At 46.2% G+C, this 20,964-nt stretch overlaps 1 protein-coding gene across 1 annotated transcript; it reads left to right on the top strand.

The window, feature by feature from the left end:
- Window positions 1-2,997: 2,997 nt before the first annotated feature.
- vax2 (ventral anterior homeobox 2) lies at window positions 2,998-19,424 on the top strand (the record flags this gene model as incomplete). The annotated part of the gene is made up of 3 exons (XM_079758258.1): window positions 2,998-3,259; window positions 6,368-6,555; window positions 18,840-19,424. 3 exons carry the CDS (start codon window positions 2,998-3,000, stop codon window positions 19,422-19,424), a joined length of 1,035 nt encoding a protein of 344 aa, XP_079614384.1.
- Between the last annotated feature and the right edge of the window lie 1,540 nt (window positions 19,425-20,964).

Below are 20,964 nucleotides of genomic sequence, written 5' to 3'. Positions count from 1 at the left end.
CTCTATCGATGTATCTATTTATATCACAATAATTTGGAAACAAAAATAAAAAGAAAGTCCAATCTTAAAACGGCGGGCGTTTTTATGGGGAACTATGGCGACCCCCGCGAGGTGCAGGGCTCCATACTGCACGAGTACCCATATGCAGACCGTACATGGGCAGGCCTATAGGCCTAGTGATGATGAATGGGGGATATTAAAAATTCTTGGACAGATTTGTCTCGAGCTTGTGTGTATGTGCTTACATGTGAGTGTGTGAGTGTGTGTGTGTGTGTGTGTGTGTGTCTGCGTGTGTTTGTCTATGTGAACTCTGCGTGCCCAAGTGGTCGGCCGTTGACCTTTCAGATTACTGTAATCTCTGCTGATTGATCTGATTGATCAGATCCGTCTTCTCGAGGCCGGCTCTGCACCGCGCAGCCTGCGGGAGCGGCTGAACGAGGGCCGCGGGAGGAGTCCCCTCGTTGGTCCGCTCATCGATGTTTCCCGCGGTTCCGTCCCGCCTCGTCTGCATGATCGTTGTTGTCCCAACAATACGAGTTCCTTTAGGCTAACCATTTATCGGCCGATATCCATTCATTCAGTCAGACGGACAGTCAGTCAGTCAGACAGACAGACAGACAGACAGACAGACAGACAGAAAGACAATCAGCCAGACATTTGTTTATTCGGTCCGTATACTGAATTCATGTTCTTTTTCTTATTGCTTGCTAACGCATAATCGTAGGCCGAGATGTATTCATTATCTTCGTTTTCATCATATAGCCCTATTTATCCTCTATTTTCTGTTATTAAAGATAAAAAAAGGTAAACATGTTTATGAATAATGTCAAACGACAGCATCCTAAAACGTGTGGCGACAAATGTGTCAAAGTTGTAGAGAGGCAGCAAAATAATAGAGCTGCCGGCTCCCTGTGCGTGTGTGTGTGTGTGTGTGTGTGTGTGTGTGTGTGTGTGTGTGTGTGTGTGTGTGTGTGTGTGTGTGTGTGTGCGCGCGTGTCTGGGTGTGCGTGTGTTACAGCTGCAATCAGTCCCCTCTTGTCTTGCTGCTGAGTGGAGGTGCTGATTGACAGCTCCTATTCAGCCCTCTCAGAGATGAGTTCATCTGGAGAGAGAGAGGAATGGCCCATGGCTGTGTGGAGTAATTACGGCCCACGACAGAAAAACACACACGGCGAAAAAACTATAATTATATAATCCTGATGAAAAATGCTTTTCGCTGCGCCTCCAAAGGCAATTTAATCGGTGTGCCATTCATGGAAAGGGGAAAACTCCACTGTTTGTTGTCGTTACATGCCACCGAAATTATCTCACAGTCCCCCAACAAAACGCAAACAATATCAACAGCGAAATCAGGCTGAATTTGCTCGTGTGGAAACAAGGCCATTCCCTGGAGTAAGGTCACGTTTGAAGGCTTTTGATCTTTATTTTTACTGTGTTTAAATGGCCACACTGTAATGTATGCATGAAAACCAATGGAAGGCAATATAGATCTTAAAAACGAAAAAACATAAGATAAGGTAGAAAAAAATGATATCAAAATAATAATCATTTGAATAAACGAATAAATAAATAATAATGGATATAATAAAATCTGTGATTTTCCCAAATCCGTTTATTCTCATTCTGGACTCAAGGATGATTAGATCTACGTTTGTAAAAACGCAAGCTGCCATTTGAATCCTTGCCACACCCATGGCTTTAAAACACACGAGTCCGATGATGGAACAATCATCTCATATCTCCATGACTTATTCAGGCTGCTGTGCCACTCATCCTCCGGTCCAAACCTTCCCCGGCGCCGCGCGGCCAATCACCGACGGGCACTGCCTAGACAGGAAGTGACGCGAAAGGTTACAACCCTTTTGCAAAGTGAACACACTACACCGTCCCACTTGGAATAATACACCGGCACATCCACGGTCTGCAGCGGACCGGAGCGCCGCACACACACCCTCCGAAACAAACGCGTCAGAGTAACCAGCGAGAGAACCGTGTGAGAACGTGGTGATTATACGACTGACGAGTCATGACAGGACCATCTTCTGCACGAGACGTGACCGTTTAGCCCCACCTGACTGTCTCCTACTTTACCGGGGGGGTGTTTGAACACACACACACACACACACACCCAAACACACCTACACACACCGCTGCTGCAGCCTGCTCGCCGCACACCAACCCGAGGAGTAATCGAGACCACATCCTCGCCAGCAGAACAATGCAAGGATCCGATCCGAGGATCCCCAACCGAGATCCGAGCTGAGGGGTGGGAGGGGGGAAGTCATCGGGGGATGCCTGGCTGCAGTTTGGCTCAGGGAAAGTTTTTTCTTGGTGAGGTTGCTGTACAATTTTTTTGTACCCCCCTTTTTTTGGGGGTTATTTGATGTTTGTTGTCAGTGACCTGTGACCGATTCCTGGTCCGATCTACGTGCTAGTGTGTGAACTCTGTTTGTAGCACCGCCCCGTCTCCTCGTCTTGCACACAGTCCCCGTGATACCCCCTATCTTGTGGTATATGCACCATGCATTCCTCCTGGCTCAGCTGCTTGATCCAATAAACCCGAGGAGGGTCGACTACTACGGACTCGTCATCACCTCAGCCACCCATCCCTCCCACTCTCCCACGGAACACCTCTCACCCCACCTCATCTGCCCACCTGTCTTGGGTGGGGAGGGGGGGGGCAGGCGTTTTGGGACCGCAGCATCATGCCAGACACACCGTGGCCCCTGTAGTAAGTTGGACCTGGCGGAGGAATTGCGTGATATCTCTCTGGGTTGGTAAAGCCTAGAAGCGAAACACCCCCACTACAACAACAACAACAACAAACCTACAAAAAGCACAACCCCCCCCTCCCCCTTCCCCCCCAGAAGACTCCTCTCGCTCACAGTTTGGCAGAAGAAGAAGAAGAAGAAGAAGAAGAAGGAGAAGAAGAAGAAGAAGAAGAAGAAGAAGAAGAAGAAGAAGAAAAAGAAGGAGACAAGCCCACCGCTCGCTCCGATGTTCGACCAGGCAACGAGGATGGGGGACGCCATGGCCGAGGAGAGGGGCCACCACTGCGGCTCCAACTCGTCGCTCGCGGAACGCATGATGGACTCCAAGTGCCGCGCGGAGATCGGGAGCAAGTCTCCAGCGCACAGCAGCAGCACCACCACGGACACCCCGGGCACGTCCTCCTCCACGCCCACGTCCTCCAGCGAGGACGGCCACGACAAACTTTTAGGGGTGGACCCCGACTACTGTCGCCGGATACTCGTAAGGGGTGAGTGGTCTTTGGGTCGCGAGTGTTTAAGGGATGGTGGGGAACTGCGGATGTAAATACCGGGATAGCGCGAGGGGAAATCGGGCAATAATGGATGATGGTTGAGCTACAAAATGTGTCGTCGAGGCTTTCGGATCAGCTGTGAAATACCTGTTGTTGTGGTCTGTAGGCTTCTGCTTCTTTTATTAGTCGTTTTACTTTTTACTACGCCATAGTAATAATTTGAAACAAAGCATTTAAGCCTACATAATAATAATGATAATACCTAATAGTAATGATTAGTAGGTCTATGTTTGCATGTTATTACTTTATTATAACACGAAAAGGTATTTAATAATATAAATAAATGCAAAGACGTTAAAGACGTAACAATTGACAAGCTTGTCAATTGTTGGAAATTGTCCATATTCAAATGTGAATCAATGAAATGTGATATATAGCCTACCCTCATAAATATCGGCCTCGGCATAGAAATAGACCCACAACAGAAATTGCTTCGAAATAAAAATAAATGTAAATAAGGCGTACCACTCAAAGCTTAAACAAGATTATTTTTTAATTAAAATACTTTGCCGCTATTATAATAATTGCTGTTATTTATCTCGCTGAGTAGGCCTGCAGGCCCAGAGAGACGAATAGAGCTCCGATTTAAACCATTTTCTATTTTTCAATAGGGTAGGAGAAAATAATTCACCCATCAGTGTATACAAATATCCTGCCATGAAATAATATTTCATTCGCTTTTAAGATAGACCTGTGGCAATTGTAGAAATCTGTAGATCTTTATTTGGTAGCCTGCCATGCTTAAAAATTGATCTTAAAGGATGTCATTATTGCTTATAATTATCTATATTTATTTATTAAGGTGGCAGGTGGCTTCCAGTTGAAATGTGGAATTAACACGACTTTATATGTATTCATTAAAATAGCTGTGTGGCCCGAAGACTGCTGTCAAATGTGTTGACAGCAGTCTCATCAAAAGTACTACTGGCTTGCTTTTTCTTTATGTGTAGGGATAGGCGACATGTTTGCTAGGGAACAGTAAACCTATTTGTTAGTAATGAATGGTATGACCAAAAGGTAATTGTGTTCTACTGAGCAATAATTTGTAGCCCAGATTTAGTCGAACAGTTAGAAAATGATGGAGGAATATAAACAATTTACGGCGCAATCTTTTTCGCAGAATGACATGTATCTATAGGCCTTAGCCATCGGACTGTTGTGGTTTTGTGTAAATCCACTCTGGTCGGTAGTAACGCGCACGAGACCTGCTCCAGAGAAAAAAGAGAACGCGTGGACGTGATAATAATAGTCGCTGGCTTTTCTAGTTGCCTGCGCCGCAGCGCACAGCCTCACGTCACTGTTTGTTTTTCATCCCGACGACTGGATGCACTCTGCGTTGCGTGGAGGGGTCAACGAAGGGTCACCGTGTCTGCGAACAGCCGATGTTCCGCTTTAATTGCTGAGGTTTCCTACTGGTTGGATCCGTATTTAGGCCGTTGCCCCAGGGATCTTTATAACATGTAATCATAAATATATATATAGCCTATATATATATATATATATATATATATATATATATATATATATATATATATAGGATATATATATATATATATATATATATATATATATATATATATATATAGGATATATATATATATATATATAGGATATATATAGGATATATATATATATATATATACATACATATAGGATATATTACATAGGCTATATATATTAATATATAGCCTATATATATCCTCTCACACACACACACACACACACACACACACACACACACACACACACACACACACACACACACACACACACACACGTCCATAAGATAAATAGAAACATACAACAAATCTGAACCACTCTTTTTTTAGTCCCATTTGTAGTCAATTGATTATGGATCGGACTACGGCTTCTTATTAAGTGTTTTTTTAAATTTAAATTTATCGCAAGCTACGGCCCTGCTTATATTTAGCAGATTTAATAAACATTGTTTTTACTCGTATTTGTTGTAAATTGTACGTATAACATTTACCACATTATTATGCTTACTTTAGGCCTTAAATAGCCTTGTTTTAAACAGTGAGGCTGATTGTATTTATGTATATTTGCAGATAACGGCCTACATTTATTAACTTTACAAGGGGTTCAGTGATTGTTGGTCACAACATGTTTGATAAGCAGGCCTACACTTTGATACTTCCTCTAGATAGGCTATTAAATAAATTCCAGAAGCTTGGGTTGTCGAAGGAAATATCCTTAAATGTTCATTCAAACAAATCCCAATACATTGGGCTATACTTGTTTTAAAGACTTTCAATACAATCAAATACAACACACATAAAAAATACAACATACAATTTACAATGCACAATATACGAACAATAAACGCATGCTACTAACCCTAGGCCTTTAGGCTTCATTATTCACTATTCTGACGTGCATGAGCGCTAACATTCAGATCAGTGACCTACATCATAGGAGGTCCGGGGTCCGAGACGTTTTAGCTTTGATGCTACTCATCATTTATAGGCCTCACGTCAGTCACTGAGGCTCGGACGATACATATTTTTTTCTTTTGCCTATACAGGCTGTCTGGTGGCCTGTAGGAAGTTAAATTGGCAAATATTATTAGGAAAATTGAAGTTATTTAATGAAATACGCCTGCCTCTTTAGTAGGAAGTAACAGTATAGCATTTTAAAAAGCCCAACCATAATATTGGTGAATGCAGCTGTGGAATCTGGTGTCACGTGAGAAAGTAGCCCCGCGCGCGGACGAAGCTTTATCGGTGGCCTGCAGCCTCTCAACCGGTTCCCTGTTCCCCTTGCCTAGAGGTGAGGATCACCTATTGCCGGTCACTGTTAAACACACGGAAAAACACACTAGAGGCCACATCACTCAACGAAACTACAGAAAGACACAACAGAATACAATGGTTAGCTTAATGGAAAGTTATTTTCTTATAACGATATTCGAGTGATGTGTAATTACCATTGCATTACATTGATATTACACGAATTCGTTGCACACTGTCCCATCGTTCAAACTCGACGTGAACCTATTTGTTATGTTTCTGTCGTTGTGAACAGATGCTAAAGGCACCATCCGGGAGATCGTGCTGCCCAAGGGGCTCGACCTGGACCGGCCGAAGCGCACGCGGACCTCCTTCACGGCGGAGCAGCTGTACCGACTCGAGCTCGAGTTCCAGCGGTGTCAGTACGTGGTGGGGCGCGAAAGAACCGAGCTCGCGAGGCAGCTGAATCTGTCTGAAACCCAGGTAGGCCTAATACGAGAATGCTTACTTATTTTTAAAAACTTTTTTTCCACGATATAAAATGTGTCTTCAACTATTATGGGGGTTCTTTCTTGCTTGTTTTATGGTATGCAATTATTTATAGATCCATACTTTTAAACAGCCAATAAATAGCATGCTCGTTCACAAGACTAGGCCCTATTGTGTCCATTTGCCCGTTTCCTGCCTTTTGTTTGCCTCTCTATTATACATGAACACGTTTGGATCGAGGGGATGTTTTTTTAATGTATTTTTCACAATCACAAATCGACTGCCTGTGAGCCGATTGCTTCACTGATCTAGAAGGAGAACGGAAACCCTTTTTGCACGTGATTTTGGAACAGCGCGCGGACGAAACGTGCAACACGGGAAGATAAACCGTTACTGAATTATACAACACGCTCAGAAGTCTGGACAGTACCACTGCTTTTTTATAGGGGAGCTCGGGTTGATTCAACTCAGGATTGAGGATGTATTGAAAGGAAATATTTTGGGGGAAATAAAGTAGGGCTAATCCTGTCCATTCAAGTAGCCACAACGAAATAAGTTAACCCTTTACTTCACCTAAAATACATATCAATAGCAGATGCAGGCCTGTACTTTTAAAGGCTATAGCAATGCTGATAGCCATGTGCTACACCTATGTTTTTGAACTGACTAAATACCGGCCTTTGTCTCTCTTCCTATAGTATTCTGTTCTTCGAGAATCATTACAGCTAAATCCATATATTCATATCCCTCCGCTTCGCTGCTCCGCTGACCTCTGACCTGGAGGCCATACAGAGCTGTATAATGGGAGAAATGAGATGTTAGGATATAACATGCTTTACACGAAATCTGCTTATGTCGACATTTCAGCCTTTCCAGCAGCCTCCGACTCGGGGCGCTTATGAGTAGTCATGAAATGACCGTTCATATAGGCTAGCCCTTTAAGCACAATGTTTATTTGATGGATTATAAATTATTATTATTATTAATATCATTATTAGTATTCCTAATATTAGGAATATTGGTAGGAGAGTAGGTTAGTATTAGTATTGGTAGTAGGAGGCCTAGTAGTAATAGGCCAATAGTAGACCTATAATTATTGTTGTTTGAATTATGTTGGTTTTAAGGTTTATAATAATGATCAATACCTACTTCTACAATAATAATCATAATAATAATAATAATATTAATAATAATAATAATAATAATAATAATAATAATAATAATAATAATAATAATGTTTATAATAATAATACCAACAAATAATTTACTTAATGAGCTTTTACACCGAGCTGCGTGTAACGCCTGCGTTTGCGTCAAGTGATTACTATCAATGTTATTATTATAATTAGTATTATCAAGACAAAAGTGGGCTGGGGGTTATAGCATAAATAAAAGTTAAACAGCGAAAGCACTTTCCTTGAGAAATAAAGATGACCAGAGGGATTTGAATGAGTAGGCTAATGGCATCCGTTCGTTTATCACAGACATTCTAGTCTTGCATTGGCAAATCTTCATAAAAGACACGCCTGGTAGAGGATCACCGAGCAAAACAAATTTCGATTCGATAAAACAAGATTCGATAAAATAAACAACTATGTGTAGTCTAAAAGAAGAACACTGTGGTGCAGATTCAGGACGCCAGAACCCAAAACCCGCCCAGATCCACTGTGTGCAAGTCGGTTGATTTACCCCAGGTGTGCGAGCGAGAGACGGGAGGTTTCTGTTTGTGCTTCTAATGCACGGCATAAAGCGAGGGCGTGATAATAGCTTCATTAAATGGAGCCATACATTAGAATTAAGCCTACAGTCAAAATATACCTGCACATTTTTGCACGATGCAGCGTATTGTGGCTTTAGGCTAGCCGATTCGCCAATCGTGCCGAATAAGTTGTAAAAACACATTTGACCACTTGTAACCTTCAAATGCTTTTAGGGGTTCATTAGACACAGTTCCTCTCTGCTCCGTTTTGGGGTGCTCGAAATTCAGATCAAAGCTATGCAAAGGCATTCACCTTATTATAGGCAGGTTTTCTATTTCATGTGGGCCACCTATTCTACAACGTAAGCCTGCTATGTATTAACATATATATTTTTGCTGTTCCAATTCGTTCTTAGGGACGCCTCTCTTTATATTGCATTTGTAAAAATATATATAAATTACACCAGTGATGTTATTCAGGACCCTGGCACATTAGGATGTTGTTGGCTGGAGCCCAAAACACTATTGGTGCACGTGATACAGATAGCCATGCAAATGAAGTGATTAGATTTGGGAATTAAAACAGTGCATCTTTTTACGCGAGCGACTTTTTGCACTTTTCGGAACGCGGCCCATGACCCACAGGGGAACTCAGATTAGTGTCGTCAGCCAGGCCTTTTAAGAATGATCCCGCATACACACGTACACTAACGCTAGTTAGTTAGGCTTACTTTCTTTTTTCGTTTGTCATTTTTTTATTAGTTATGCATACACATATATTATAACGATTTTAAACATTGTTTGGTATGGTTTAAACTTTAGACGATCAACGACCACCACGGCCCCTTGAGTCAAAACGGAGGCGATTGGAGGCCTGTGTTTCAGAAACAAACAAAAAAAGACTAAGGTGCGAAAAGCTGAACCCAAATGTGTCCGAGGGGTCACCATTAGGCCGTCATCCCGGTAGGGGGCTCTCTCGCCCCCCTCCCTCTAATATGCACGCGATCCATTGCACACAGGAGATAAGGCTGAAATGTTTATTGGATTTAAAACTTTTCGTTATATTAACTTTGTGACTATGGGTAAGGCTTTCATGCAAATACCTTAATTGCTTTTGCGATTTTATCCATTCAAAATAAGTTGAAGTTATTGGACTAATTTTTACATGTGAACACAACTCTGCCTTAATAGCAATAAAGTAACTAACTCTAAAATCCCCCCAGAACTGCATTTATTGTTGTGCCAAAGTTTTTATTTTTAAATTGAATACTTAATTAATTTAGAAGATCACTCAAAAAAAAGGAAACCTTTTGATGTGTCATTATTTGGCACAAGGGTGTAAATGTTGATCAGAAGGGGCTTATGATGAAGATGGAGAAGCAGGTAGCTCTGTAAGAGGCCAACACATCCGGGACCCATTTTAAAAAAACAGTTGCATTTAAATACGCAGTGTTTTCCTCTAAGATGTTATGTTTATTATATGATGTGATGATAAAACGTTGGGGATTATTTAATGTTTCCTATAGTTTTGTAAACTTTATTCCCAGATGGTGGGACTTTCGTAATACAAAAAGTGTGTGTGTGTGTGTGTGTGTGTGTGTGTGTGTGTGTGTGTGTGTGTGTGTGTGTGTGAGTTAGTTTCAAGTCCTCACCCCTATGCCAGTGGCAAGGTCGAACTTAGAAGCAAAAAGACTTCACACACAGAGACACACACATTCAATCCCTCTCGCTCATTCTCTCTCTCACACACACACACACACACACACACACACACACACACACACACACACACACACACACACACACACACACACACACACACACACACTTACATGTACGCTTACACACAAACACTGTCCCATTCTACAAAACCACAAACAATTATTTTTTTATAACAGCAAAAAATACAACACTTTACAGGTTCAATGGGAAATGTAGTTTTCATTTCAGTTACTGGAACAGCTGCAGCATTCTCCAAAATATCCTCTTTGAGGACTTAAGCCAGGTGAATAAACTGTGAATCATTTGCACGTAAAACCGGCAATAACATGCCCTCTAATCGTTCTTTCGCGTTCGTTATCGGTACGTTCCTCGATTAGCTTGTACGTTTCTGTCAACCAACAACAAGCTGAGTTTTTTCGTAAGACAATGAACACACGGGAAACAGGAGCCAGAACAGCGAGCCTGTTGGTCCCTGTGAGACGGATGAGGTCACTGTCTCTGAGTAATTCCACTGGATCACCCTCCTAATCATCCCATGCCCAGCCAGGAGTGGCACGCTATGCTGATGAGCAAGGGCCTCTGTTTGGATACTCTGACAACCCATGATGCCCTTCCCTGCTGTCTCAATGAATCAGGGCTCGTGCCATTGTTGGGAAAGCAAACTCATGATGAATATCGACCAGTCGAGGTAGAGGGGGCCTTCTGTAAGGGTACAGGGTCTGAGATGGTAGCGCCCCATCTTGTGAAATGTTAACACAGTACAATGTATGTTTCAAGGAGAACAGCGTTTGTTATTCAAAGTGGCCCAAGGTCCAACACCATGTCTGAGGGACGAATCAAACCACAGAGACAGCGCTGTCATTGACAATGTACTTTTCTGATTGCCCGTCATGCTGTGAACCGACGAGTAGCGTTTGATTACATTACGTTATTTTCAATTCAAACAAACACTCCCAGAGTTCCCACTAGTGCGACGGTATCGAAGTGAACGACAGGTCCGTCGCCCCGGCCTCCGCCAGCTCAAGGTGGACAGCTCACCAAGTGCTCTTCTTCGTGTGCACAACAATGCGTGCATCTGTCTCACTGTCGGTCCAAGACACACAGACAGACACAGTGGTTCTGTTAGCTGTGTCTGTGTAAGCGAGTATCTCTCCCCGCTGTGTGCATTGTTCTCCATGAGCGGCCAGACAGACGGCGTCTGGCTGCTCTGTCTGGGAGCACCGCAGAGCACCAACCCGGGACGCTGCGCCCGTCCAGATGTGTTCGGAGACAGAGGCCGGCATACATAGTGCCGGGGGGGGGGTTGGTCCAGACACACTCGGAAAGAAGCGTAGGAAGCGGAGCAGTCAGACGCCCCGGGAACCGGGGGGGGGGGGGGGGGGGGGGGGGGGGGGGGGCCGGACCCCCGGAACCAACACTTAGGGGCCGTTGTGTTGGGTTTCGTGCGGGGAGAGAGAACGTGTCTCGTTTGAGATGGTGGGCATGTAGGGTGGATGGCAGACTCTAGAGTGGTGGCGATTACAGTTCATTCTGTGTTTGTGTATGAGAGTGTGTGTGTGTGTGTGTGTGTGCTTGTGTGCGTGTATGGTAATATATGTAAGGTGCATGGTAATGTATCCTATCAATTTTGCTAGAAGTTTTTTCTTAGCGTTAATATCTCATGCCACTTTTAAATAATTGAACGAATCACCTTCTATAGGAAGTGTGTGTGTTTGTGTTTTTGTGTATTTAATAAGAGCTATTATTTTATATGAAAGGAAAAATAGATAATATTGGTCTGGCTCATGGGAACATTCCGAGGCGAAACCGGTCTTCCTGATTGGCCAGGACGGCGAGCTGTGAATGAAAAGACACAAACCACAGAGTTTTCCCTGACGGCTGCTCGCATTGCTCATGTCATCGCCATGGCAACACAGGTTGGAAGAGAGAGCGGGTACAGGGCTAGGCAGTGACCCACCACACAAACGTTTCAATCCTCCCATCGCCATGTCCAAAACCTTTGTGTGTTTGTGTCTGTGCGAGTCTGTACTTGTGTGTGCGAATGCGTTTTGGCATCTAGTAGGATGAATGAAAGGATGGAAATGGAATGGATGACAGGACGAGAGGGTAGAGAGAGAGAGAGAGAGAGAGAGAGAGAGAGAGAGAGAGAGAGAGAGAGAGAGAGAGAGAGAGAGAGAGAGAGAGAGAGAGAGGGAGGGAGGGAGGGAGGGAGGGAGGGAGAGAGAGAGAGACAGAGAGAGAGAGAGGGGGGGGAGGGAGAGAGAGAGACATATAGTGAGAGAGAGAGAGAAAGAGAGAGAGGGAGAGAGAGAAAGAGACATATAGTGAGAGAGAGAGAAAGGTGGGCCTCATATACGTCCCAAGTGCTTTTGCGCTAAGGAGGGATTAGGGAGCCTATCTACCAGCGACTCCCTAAGACGGGGTTAACCCCTGGCTGAACCTGGCTGGACATGTGCTTCTGCTGCCGCAGCCCTTCGCCCGCGACCCGCCCCGATCGGGGGTTTAACTCTGGTCGGGCCATGGCCTGGCATTGGTCTGTCGGTGGGGGATGAGGGTCGGGGGCAGGAGGTCAGGGTGAATTGAGATGATGATGATGATGGCGGAGGATAAGGAGTAAGAGGATGCTTATGATAATGAGGATGGTATGGAGGGGAATGCAGACACGGGACAGATAGGAGGGGGGTCCCGTCAGAAGATAGGGCGGGGTTTAAGGAGGGAGCGATGCAGAGTGGGGGCGGGGTCGTGTAGTTGTGGTGTTGACGATGATGATGGGATGTGGTTTATTAAAACCCTCGAATACTCAATCCTATGCGGGACATTCAAAGCCAGCACAAAAGAAGGTGTGAAGGATTATTTCTTCAGCACTTTCCGTTGCCCTTGATTATTTAGAGTTCCCAGCCCCCTGCCAGAGTCACCGTGGTCTCTTTACTATCCTGCTGATACCTGCCAGGATGTATTAAGTTTTCCTTCAGATCATTTGTCTATGGAATCACCTCGGGTATTGAATGGCTCTTTATGGTCGGAAAATACAACTGAGACTGTGGCTTTTGGTGGATGTCTTCACATGCTAGTCTTCACATACTAGTGACAAATTACGAGTAACTAGTCACTAGTATCTAGTGACTAGTTACTGACTCACTAGTATCTAGTGACTAGTTACTAGTTACTACTTACTCGTTGGTGGAATGTGAGTAGTTGCATTGGGATGCAACTTGTTACTAATTACTAGTAACTAGTTAGTATTTACTAGTTTTTGTAACTAGTAGCTGGATACTGCCTGGTTGGGATTGAACACCTCAGAGTGGGACATAGGGGAAATGGGGAAGGGAGAAGGGAAGCCATTGTGTTGGTGGGCCCGGTCACATGCCTCAGCTCAGGGGTGGGAGCGGGGTCAAGGTTGAGCACTTATTTGCTCGATGGGTCATAGAAAGTGTTACCAGGTGTCCTGCTTAACAAGGGTTTAACACCGCTAGACAACTTCAACACACCCACATTGCCATAAGGTCGCCCGGTTTATTACCCTTCGGAGGATACCATCGCGAAATGGCATTGGCGATGGTATTCTGTCTGTTGGCTGTTTAATTGTGCAATGGTCCTGATGTTATGTATTTGACAAAAACGTTAAACAAACCAAAACCTGGGATGAAACGAAAATCTAGGTGAGTTGGGAACACAGTGACGATACCGGCAACAGAGTAGCTTAGCTGACTTAGCACACATATGGACCCAGGGCCGACCTGGGCCGCGGGGTCGTAACCCAGCTTAGCATCCCTTGTGAGGCTCAGTGTTCGCAGAGCTGAGCCAAGGATGTATGGGCCGTGGTCAGAGTGTGGATGGATGGAGCGCAAGCACTCCTACACCTGTCACTCCCTGGCCCTGTAGTCGTCCGATTGGGACGGCCGTACCCCTTTAAAAAAAATCAAAAAGGGGTTTGGATAACCAAAGTAACCAAAGGAGCCATGTCCCACAGGGTTAGGGTTAGGGCTAGGGGCAGTAAAAACTCTACATCAGCCTAAACTAATTTCCAAGCAGATCTTTGGTAGACCTTTTCTAATGAAGCAGTGTCTAACGAAGACGCGCGTCACACACAATCCCGAGGGCCCGACACCGCCTTGCAGAGACTGCGTCGAAGCGCCTCTTTTGCGACGTTCCCCAGTTCATGTGCCCTTTTCAGGGCTATTTCTCCCGTAGCTAGTTCTGTCTTGCGACCCTAACATCTGCCCCCTGCCCACCCAATCCTCTTACAGCCGGTCGTCCTAACCCCACTGGCCCCCTTTCTAACCCCTGTCAAGTTGTTCTGTACACTGCCATCAGCCCGACATGGCCCTGCCCTGGCCCTCACTGGCCTGGCCCGGCCCTGGCCCTGGCCCTGCACTGAGCCAGAAGAGAGTGAGAGAGAGAGAGAGAGAGAGAGAGAGAGAGAGCGAGAGAGAGCGAGCGAGAGAGAGAGAGAGAGTCGGGGGGGTGAGGAGAGGATTCAGCAAGTGCAAATGCAGGTCACTGCAGATCCAGAGCTGCCTTGGGTAATCTCTGCCCCAGCCCTGACCTCCAGGATCCCATTAAAAAGGATTTACTTCCAATAGTGTATATGTAAGGGAGATTTGTTTTCCTCTCTTCGCATCATCCAACCCCTCCCAACCCCCTCATCTGTTCCACCCGCTACACCCGGGCGCCCTTAAGCCACGCCCCTCCCCCCCTGTCCATGCGTGGGTAGAGAGGAATGACGTGGCGGGAGCTTCCCTCGCTGTGCGTGGACGCCGCATGCGCCGCCGTAACAGCAGTACACAAATGCTGAATGAAAAGCTCTTTATAGGATATGGGACCTGACTGTGTTGCTGCACACGCACACACCAAAACAGAAATTCAATCATTCAATTCAAATCTTGGACACGGCACCACCTGACCCTAAATTGGGTTCAGACCAGTTGCTGCTGGCCTTCCATTACTGATGCGGGTGTTGTTCGTGTGAAGGGAATACGCAAACATCATTATGTGTAAATGCTATGTCAAGTGGCCCCAGCTCCTTGGGGGGCGCCTAGTAAATGAGATTCCTGTCGGTGTTAAGAACAAAGCAGAGCACTGTGGGTGTAGATCGGAGGTTCTTCCAAGGCCACACGTGGAAGGCTGAGGTTTTTATCTTGGCGTTCACTTGGCGTCCCTGTTTGATGAATGCGTAGAGATGTGAACACAAGCGAGTCTAAGTCGATCACTGCCAGACTGGGCTTCACTTAACCTCCACACGCTTAGACTCTGTGGCTTATTATTGAGGAAAGACAATATAGTTACCACACGGGTTGGAAAGACGTTAGCTGAAAAGGCCTTTAGAACTCGTGTACAAGGGCCGATCTGACTACCGGTACAGTCGAGACAATTTATGATTCATCACATTTAGATTGCACTTTTCAAGCCACAGCACTTTAAATTGTGAGTGTGTGTATATTAGCGTTGGGGGGGATAAGACGCCCAGTTCCCTTGATTGTTAACAACCGCACTCGACTTGATAACAGAGAAAGAGGGGACCAAAGATCATGCGGCGAGAACGCTCAGGTAAACTCAGGTATCACCGCCGGAGGTGTCATCCAAAGTCTACAGCCTCCAGTTACTATTGAAGTGCTCTTGGGCCAGACGATGAACCCTAAGCTTTTGAAAGCCATTTATTTCAGATTGTGGTTGTGCAACTCATTAGTGCAGACAACCTCTCACGACCAGAAGCGACCGCCTTTAAGTACGAAAGTAAATAAATATGGTGGCCAAAATGCGTTTTGGATATGCACATTTAACAGCCTGATTAAGTCTAAACTAAGTGATTGAGCTATTGGACTTTGACCATTGAACCACCACCACCATCACGTGATTGATGTGTTAACTGTACATGGGCAAAGTTCACATGCAAGGCAAACATTTAAACAGGACCATTTAGTTTTACAATTCTGCCATGTACTATGTAGCCAACATTTTATAGTCACCGGATACGGAAATCCAGGTATGTCGACCAGTCACGATACCATCCACCTGCTCTGGTTCCCCGAGGTGGGTGTGTCTTCATGAACACTGTGTCGTGATTGTTCAAAATACCTGGGATGTCTTCAAAGACTCGTCTGAGTGGAGGATGTGAGTCCTCCACAACCTGTGAATCCTAACGAAGCTCCTTCGACTGACTGGAGGTTGAAAGGCCTTCATGTAAACGCGGTGTATCTCTGAGAGTATAAATGGTTTACGTCACAGTGCTGCAAAAAGATGGAATGTGCGAGCGAGGAGGGGCAAAACACAACTCCTACTGAGCTGTAGTCATGCCGTGGTCGGGTTTATCAGCGAGCACTTTGGTTGGTTTGTTTCTGCGTACATGTGGGCGTCAACGTTTGTGCGTGGGACTGCGGTTGTTTGGCTGTGTTTCTCTTGCGTCCTCGTGTGTCCACAGGGCAGAGAGAGAGAGAGAGAGAGAGAGAGAGAGAGAGAGAGAGAGAGAGAGAGAGAGAGTTTCATAAGTCAGTCGTGGCCGTATGCATATTTGATGTGCCACGGTTTGCTCTCAGCTCAGCGCTAGCTGTGTGAGCTGTCCTCTCCGCGATCCGACCCCACCGTGACCCCTTCTGCCTGCCGTCCAATCAGAAGGCTTGCCCCGGTGCAACGCCACGCACACACATAAACACACCCACACACACTCATACTCATACAGATACACAAACGCACACACACTCCGCCTCTCACACACACACACACACACACACACACACACACACAGACACACACACACACACACACACACACACACACACACACACACACACTATACATTCAAATCAAATGGTGCTGTGTGTGCTCTGCACTCATCCATTTAACATGAGCGACAAGGACAAGCAGAGTTCAATGTGCATCTCCTGCTAATCCCCTGTGGGCGCCGTGATGGGCTTGCAATACGCTGCGCTGCCATAGGTCGCTGTGGGAGAGAAGGGCGATGCACATGCCGATAATGGGCACGGTGGCATGATGATAATGATAACCACAATGGATTCTTCCTTTGGTTGACCCTCGCGGTTCAGTCCTACGTGTCCCTTTGGGGAGAAGATTATAAGAGCATCTGTTACACTACGTTTAAGTTTTCTTTGTTTTTTTATTTGGCGCCGAAGTATTTACCATAAGTTCTCTTATTTTGTCCGACACAATATGTGTTTTTTAAACATTGATATTAAAGGAACTGAATGCGATTTTTTTATTATTATTTATAATTGGTTAATAGCTCCATCAATGATGTAGATTGTTTGGTCAGTACCCGGAGTCTCACAGTCCCTCCTCTCTGCAGTGAATAGTGCGAATGTTCTGGTATCCCGTTTCCACTTGATCCAATCAGAAGCGAGAATGCCACAAAGAGGCGGTCCTCTCCGTGCGCAAAGACAGGTGAAGCTTATAATACTTACATAACCAAACACGCCAAGAGGACAAAAACGAAAAAAATAAATAAGGAATGGAGACGTGAGTCGGAGGGAGGGGAACGTGCCCACTGCGATAGACGCTTCCGGAAGTTACCAATAACGACGACATCGCTTACCGGGCCCTTTAAGAAACGCCTTTGTGTGTTACGCGTTGGCCTTTCTCAGTGTCACGCACACTGCGTCCCTGCCCTGATATCATTGTCCTCTCCCATTTGTGCGCTCCCAGCACTGTGAGGGCCCTGATGTGTGAGAGATGTAAAGTGCACGGAACCAACCGTGATCAAATCCGCTGAGAACACCACGGAGCTGATCCAATGAGCTGTGTCGGGGGATAACCGCATCCCTCTATCTCTGTCTCTCTCTCTCTCTCTCTCTCTGTCTCTCTCTCTCTCTTGATTGTAATTCGATTATATACGTATATATATATATATATATATATATATATATATATATATATATATATATATATATATAACATATCCATACATATCACATATCCATATTATGTAGTTTAATATCAGGATGCCAGAAAGCAGCTAAGTTTGTCAACACACAACGACCATTGATTAACGGTAGCTTTATGTTCTGTGATCCAAGCGTTGACAATGTATATAACCGCAAACAAAAAAGAGATATATTACATGTCGCATAAAAGCTGCTTATTTAGCTAAAATACCTAAGAAGCACCCAGAACAATAATCCAGGCAGCAGCGTTTGTTAATGGATGCGTTGTGAGGAAGGCCGGCCCTGACGGCCTCCCGCAGTAATCTTTCTGCTCTAATGGATGCAGGACAGCAGAGCCTGTTGTATGTGATATTAATGACACAGGGTACATCTCTGATAGCACTCTTCCCAATGTGGTACTCCTACTCATTATACTGCCATATAAATGTGTATATATATAGGTTTTTACATGCGTCTTCATGGATGGTAGATCGGTATTGAGTCAAACCCTGAATCCCAACACAGTGATTTTTGCAATACAACCACAGGCAGGCATTCAGATCTGATGTGTGTTTACACTGCTTTCTCTGTTTTTGCTCTCTCTCTCTCCCCCTTCCCCTCTCTCTCTCTCTCCCCCTTCCCCTCTCTCGCTCTCTCTCCCCCCTCTCTCTCCCCCATCCCCCCCTCTCTCTCCCCCTCCCTCTCTCTCCCCCTCTCTCTCCCCCTCCCCCTCTCTCTCCCCCCTCTCTCTCTCTCTCCCCCTTCCCCTCTCTCTCTCTCTCCCCCTTCCCCTCTCTCTCTCTCTCTCTCCCCCCTCCCCCCCTCTCTCTCCCCCCCTCCCACTCTCTCTCCCCTCCCTCTCTCTCTCTCCCCCCCTCTCCCTCTCTCTCCCCCCCCCCCCTCTCTCTCTCCCCCCCCCCCCTCCCTCTCTCTCCCCCCCCCCCCCTCTCCCTCTCTCTCTCCCCCTTCCCCCCCCCTCTCAGGTGAAGGTGTGGTTCCAGAACCGCCGCACCAAGCAGAAGAAGGACACCACCAAGGACTCGGACAAGCGTGGCTCCTCCACCTCCGAGTCCCTGGCCACGTGCAACATCCTCCGCCTGCTGGAGCAGGGCCGCCTGCTGTCGGGCCCCCACGCCCCCACCTCCAGCAGCTCCATCCTGGGGCCCCTGCCGCCGCACTCCACCGGCGGCTCCCTACTGGGCGGGGGCATGACCACCACCACCTCGTCGGGCATGGGCGGAGGCGTGGCCCACCCCACCACCACCCTGTCGGGGGGCGGCGGCTTTGGGCTGTCGCTGGCCTCGCTGGGCGGCAACGGGGCCCCGCCCCGCTTGGGGGTCCCGCCCCCCCACCCGCTGTGCTTCTCCATGCCGCTGCTGGGGGGGCCGCACCACGAACTGACCTCGGCCTACGGGTGCGGCTCCTCGGCCTTTGAGCCCTACATGCGCCTGGACAGGAAAGAGGCCGACCTGGGTGGCAAAAAAAACGGTGTCCTAAGTGAGAGCCCCCCCCACCCCCATCACCAACACCACCCACACCACCGCCACCACCACCCCTTGTTTTGTTGATTTTGTAAGGTGTTTTAGAAGAGAGGGGGTGATGGAGGTAAGGAGCTGCTTGTTTCATCCCCCCCCCCCCCCCCCCCCCATATTAGTAAAATAGTTTGGAGGCGTAATGAGGGAGAGAGAGGGGGAGAGAGAGGGGGAGAGGGAGAGAGAGGGGGAGAGAGAGGGGGAGAGGGAGAGAGAGGGTGGGCGGAGCTTCGAGTTCGACTGAACGGTGAGAAGAGAAGGAAAAAAATAATAGAAAAGAGGAGGGTAGAAGCAGCACTGTTCTGTGTCATCTTACACTGGCTCTATCTCCCAACCGCTGTTTCAGTGATGCTGTGAGGACGGAATGTGTCACACACACACACACACAAACACACACACACACACACACATACAAACACAGACATACACAAACCTTGCTTGTGATTTTTTTAAATAACTATATGTACTTTTGTTTTTTGCGTGATTTTCGGAAGACTGGGATTTTTTGTATCACTTTTTTCGTGTCTGATGGTGTTTGTGAGTGTTGTATTATTTATCTATATAGACTTTTTGATTTTCCATTCAGGTCAAAAAAATGATGAAAAAAACTCAAACCTGATTGTTCAGTTTAGACTGAGGCGGTGTGTAGTTGTGTGATTTGGAGGACCTGGGATATCTTGACGAGCACAGTTTTACCCATTTTGAGATGTGATTCATCGCTAACGGCCATTATAGTTCTTGAACCCTCAACCCCGGAGGAAATACTTAGAAAAAAAACACAGAATCATAGCATTCTCCTACCAGACTGTCCAGGTTGTGGAATGGTGGTTATATTAGGAAAATACCTTCATTTGGGTTGTTGTTTGTGTATCGGAAAATCTGACAATGGATCTCGATCAAGCATCCTGTTTTATAATACGAAAAATGACTGTGAAAGAAATGGTTTGTTTTGAGGCGGATGACTGGGTAGACAAGTTCTTGCCAAAGTATTCCCGGGTTTTCCCGTTGTTCTTCGGCGGTGCAAGGCTTTTTTTCTGTTCTCCCATTACCTCAGTAGGAAGGAGACATCTATGGGCCCCTTTTATTTTGTACTTCTTCAATCATCAATCTCACCAGCCATACCGACACTACCTGTCTGCCATGCAACGCCCAACACCCGGCCCTCCGGACGTCTCCAGCACACAAACAAACCAAAACGAAACGACACAACCGTTTCAGGCGGTAAACGTCACACTTTTTCCGTCTTCCCCTGCGGGGTCCATTTGTTTTCAGTTGCCTGGCAACGCCTGTACCCACCAGCAGCATTGTAGTGCAGGCGGACCTCAATGTGGATACATGTGGGGGGGGGGGGACATCTTCCCCTGGGCAGGCTGTGTCTCATCACACACACATATATAATGAGATTCCACTCAGTACCTTACAAATTCCCTTACCGTACAAGCACTGGCGAACCCCCCTACTGCGGACTCATCTAAACAATGTGTTGTTGTTGACGTGGACGTTGCCGTCGTCGTTGTGCGATCGTTCTGAGTGTTTCGGGTTGGTTTTTCTTTTGTTTATTTCTTTAACGTTGTTT

The sequence above is a fragment of the Pollachius pollachius genome (genome assembly GCF_949987615.1).
Source record: "Pollachius pollachius genome assembly, chromosome: 20".
In the NCBI taxonomy this organism is placed as follows: domain Eukaryota; kingdom Metazoa; phylum Chordata; class Actinopteri; order Gadiformes; family Gadidae; genus Pollachius; species Pollachius pollachius.
This window is presented reverse-complemented; position numbering and strand designations above follow the sequence as displayed.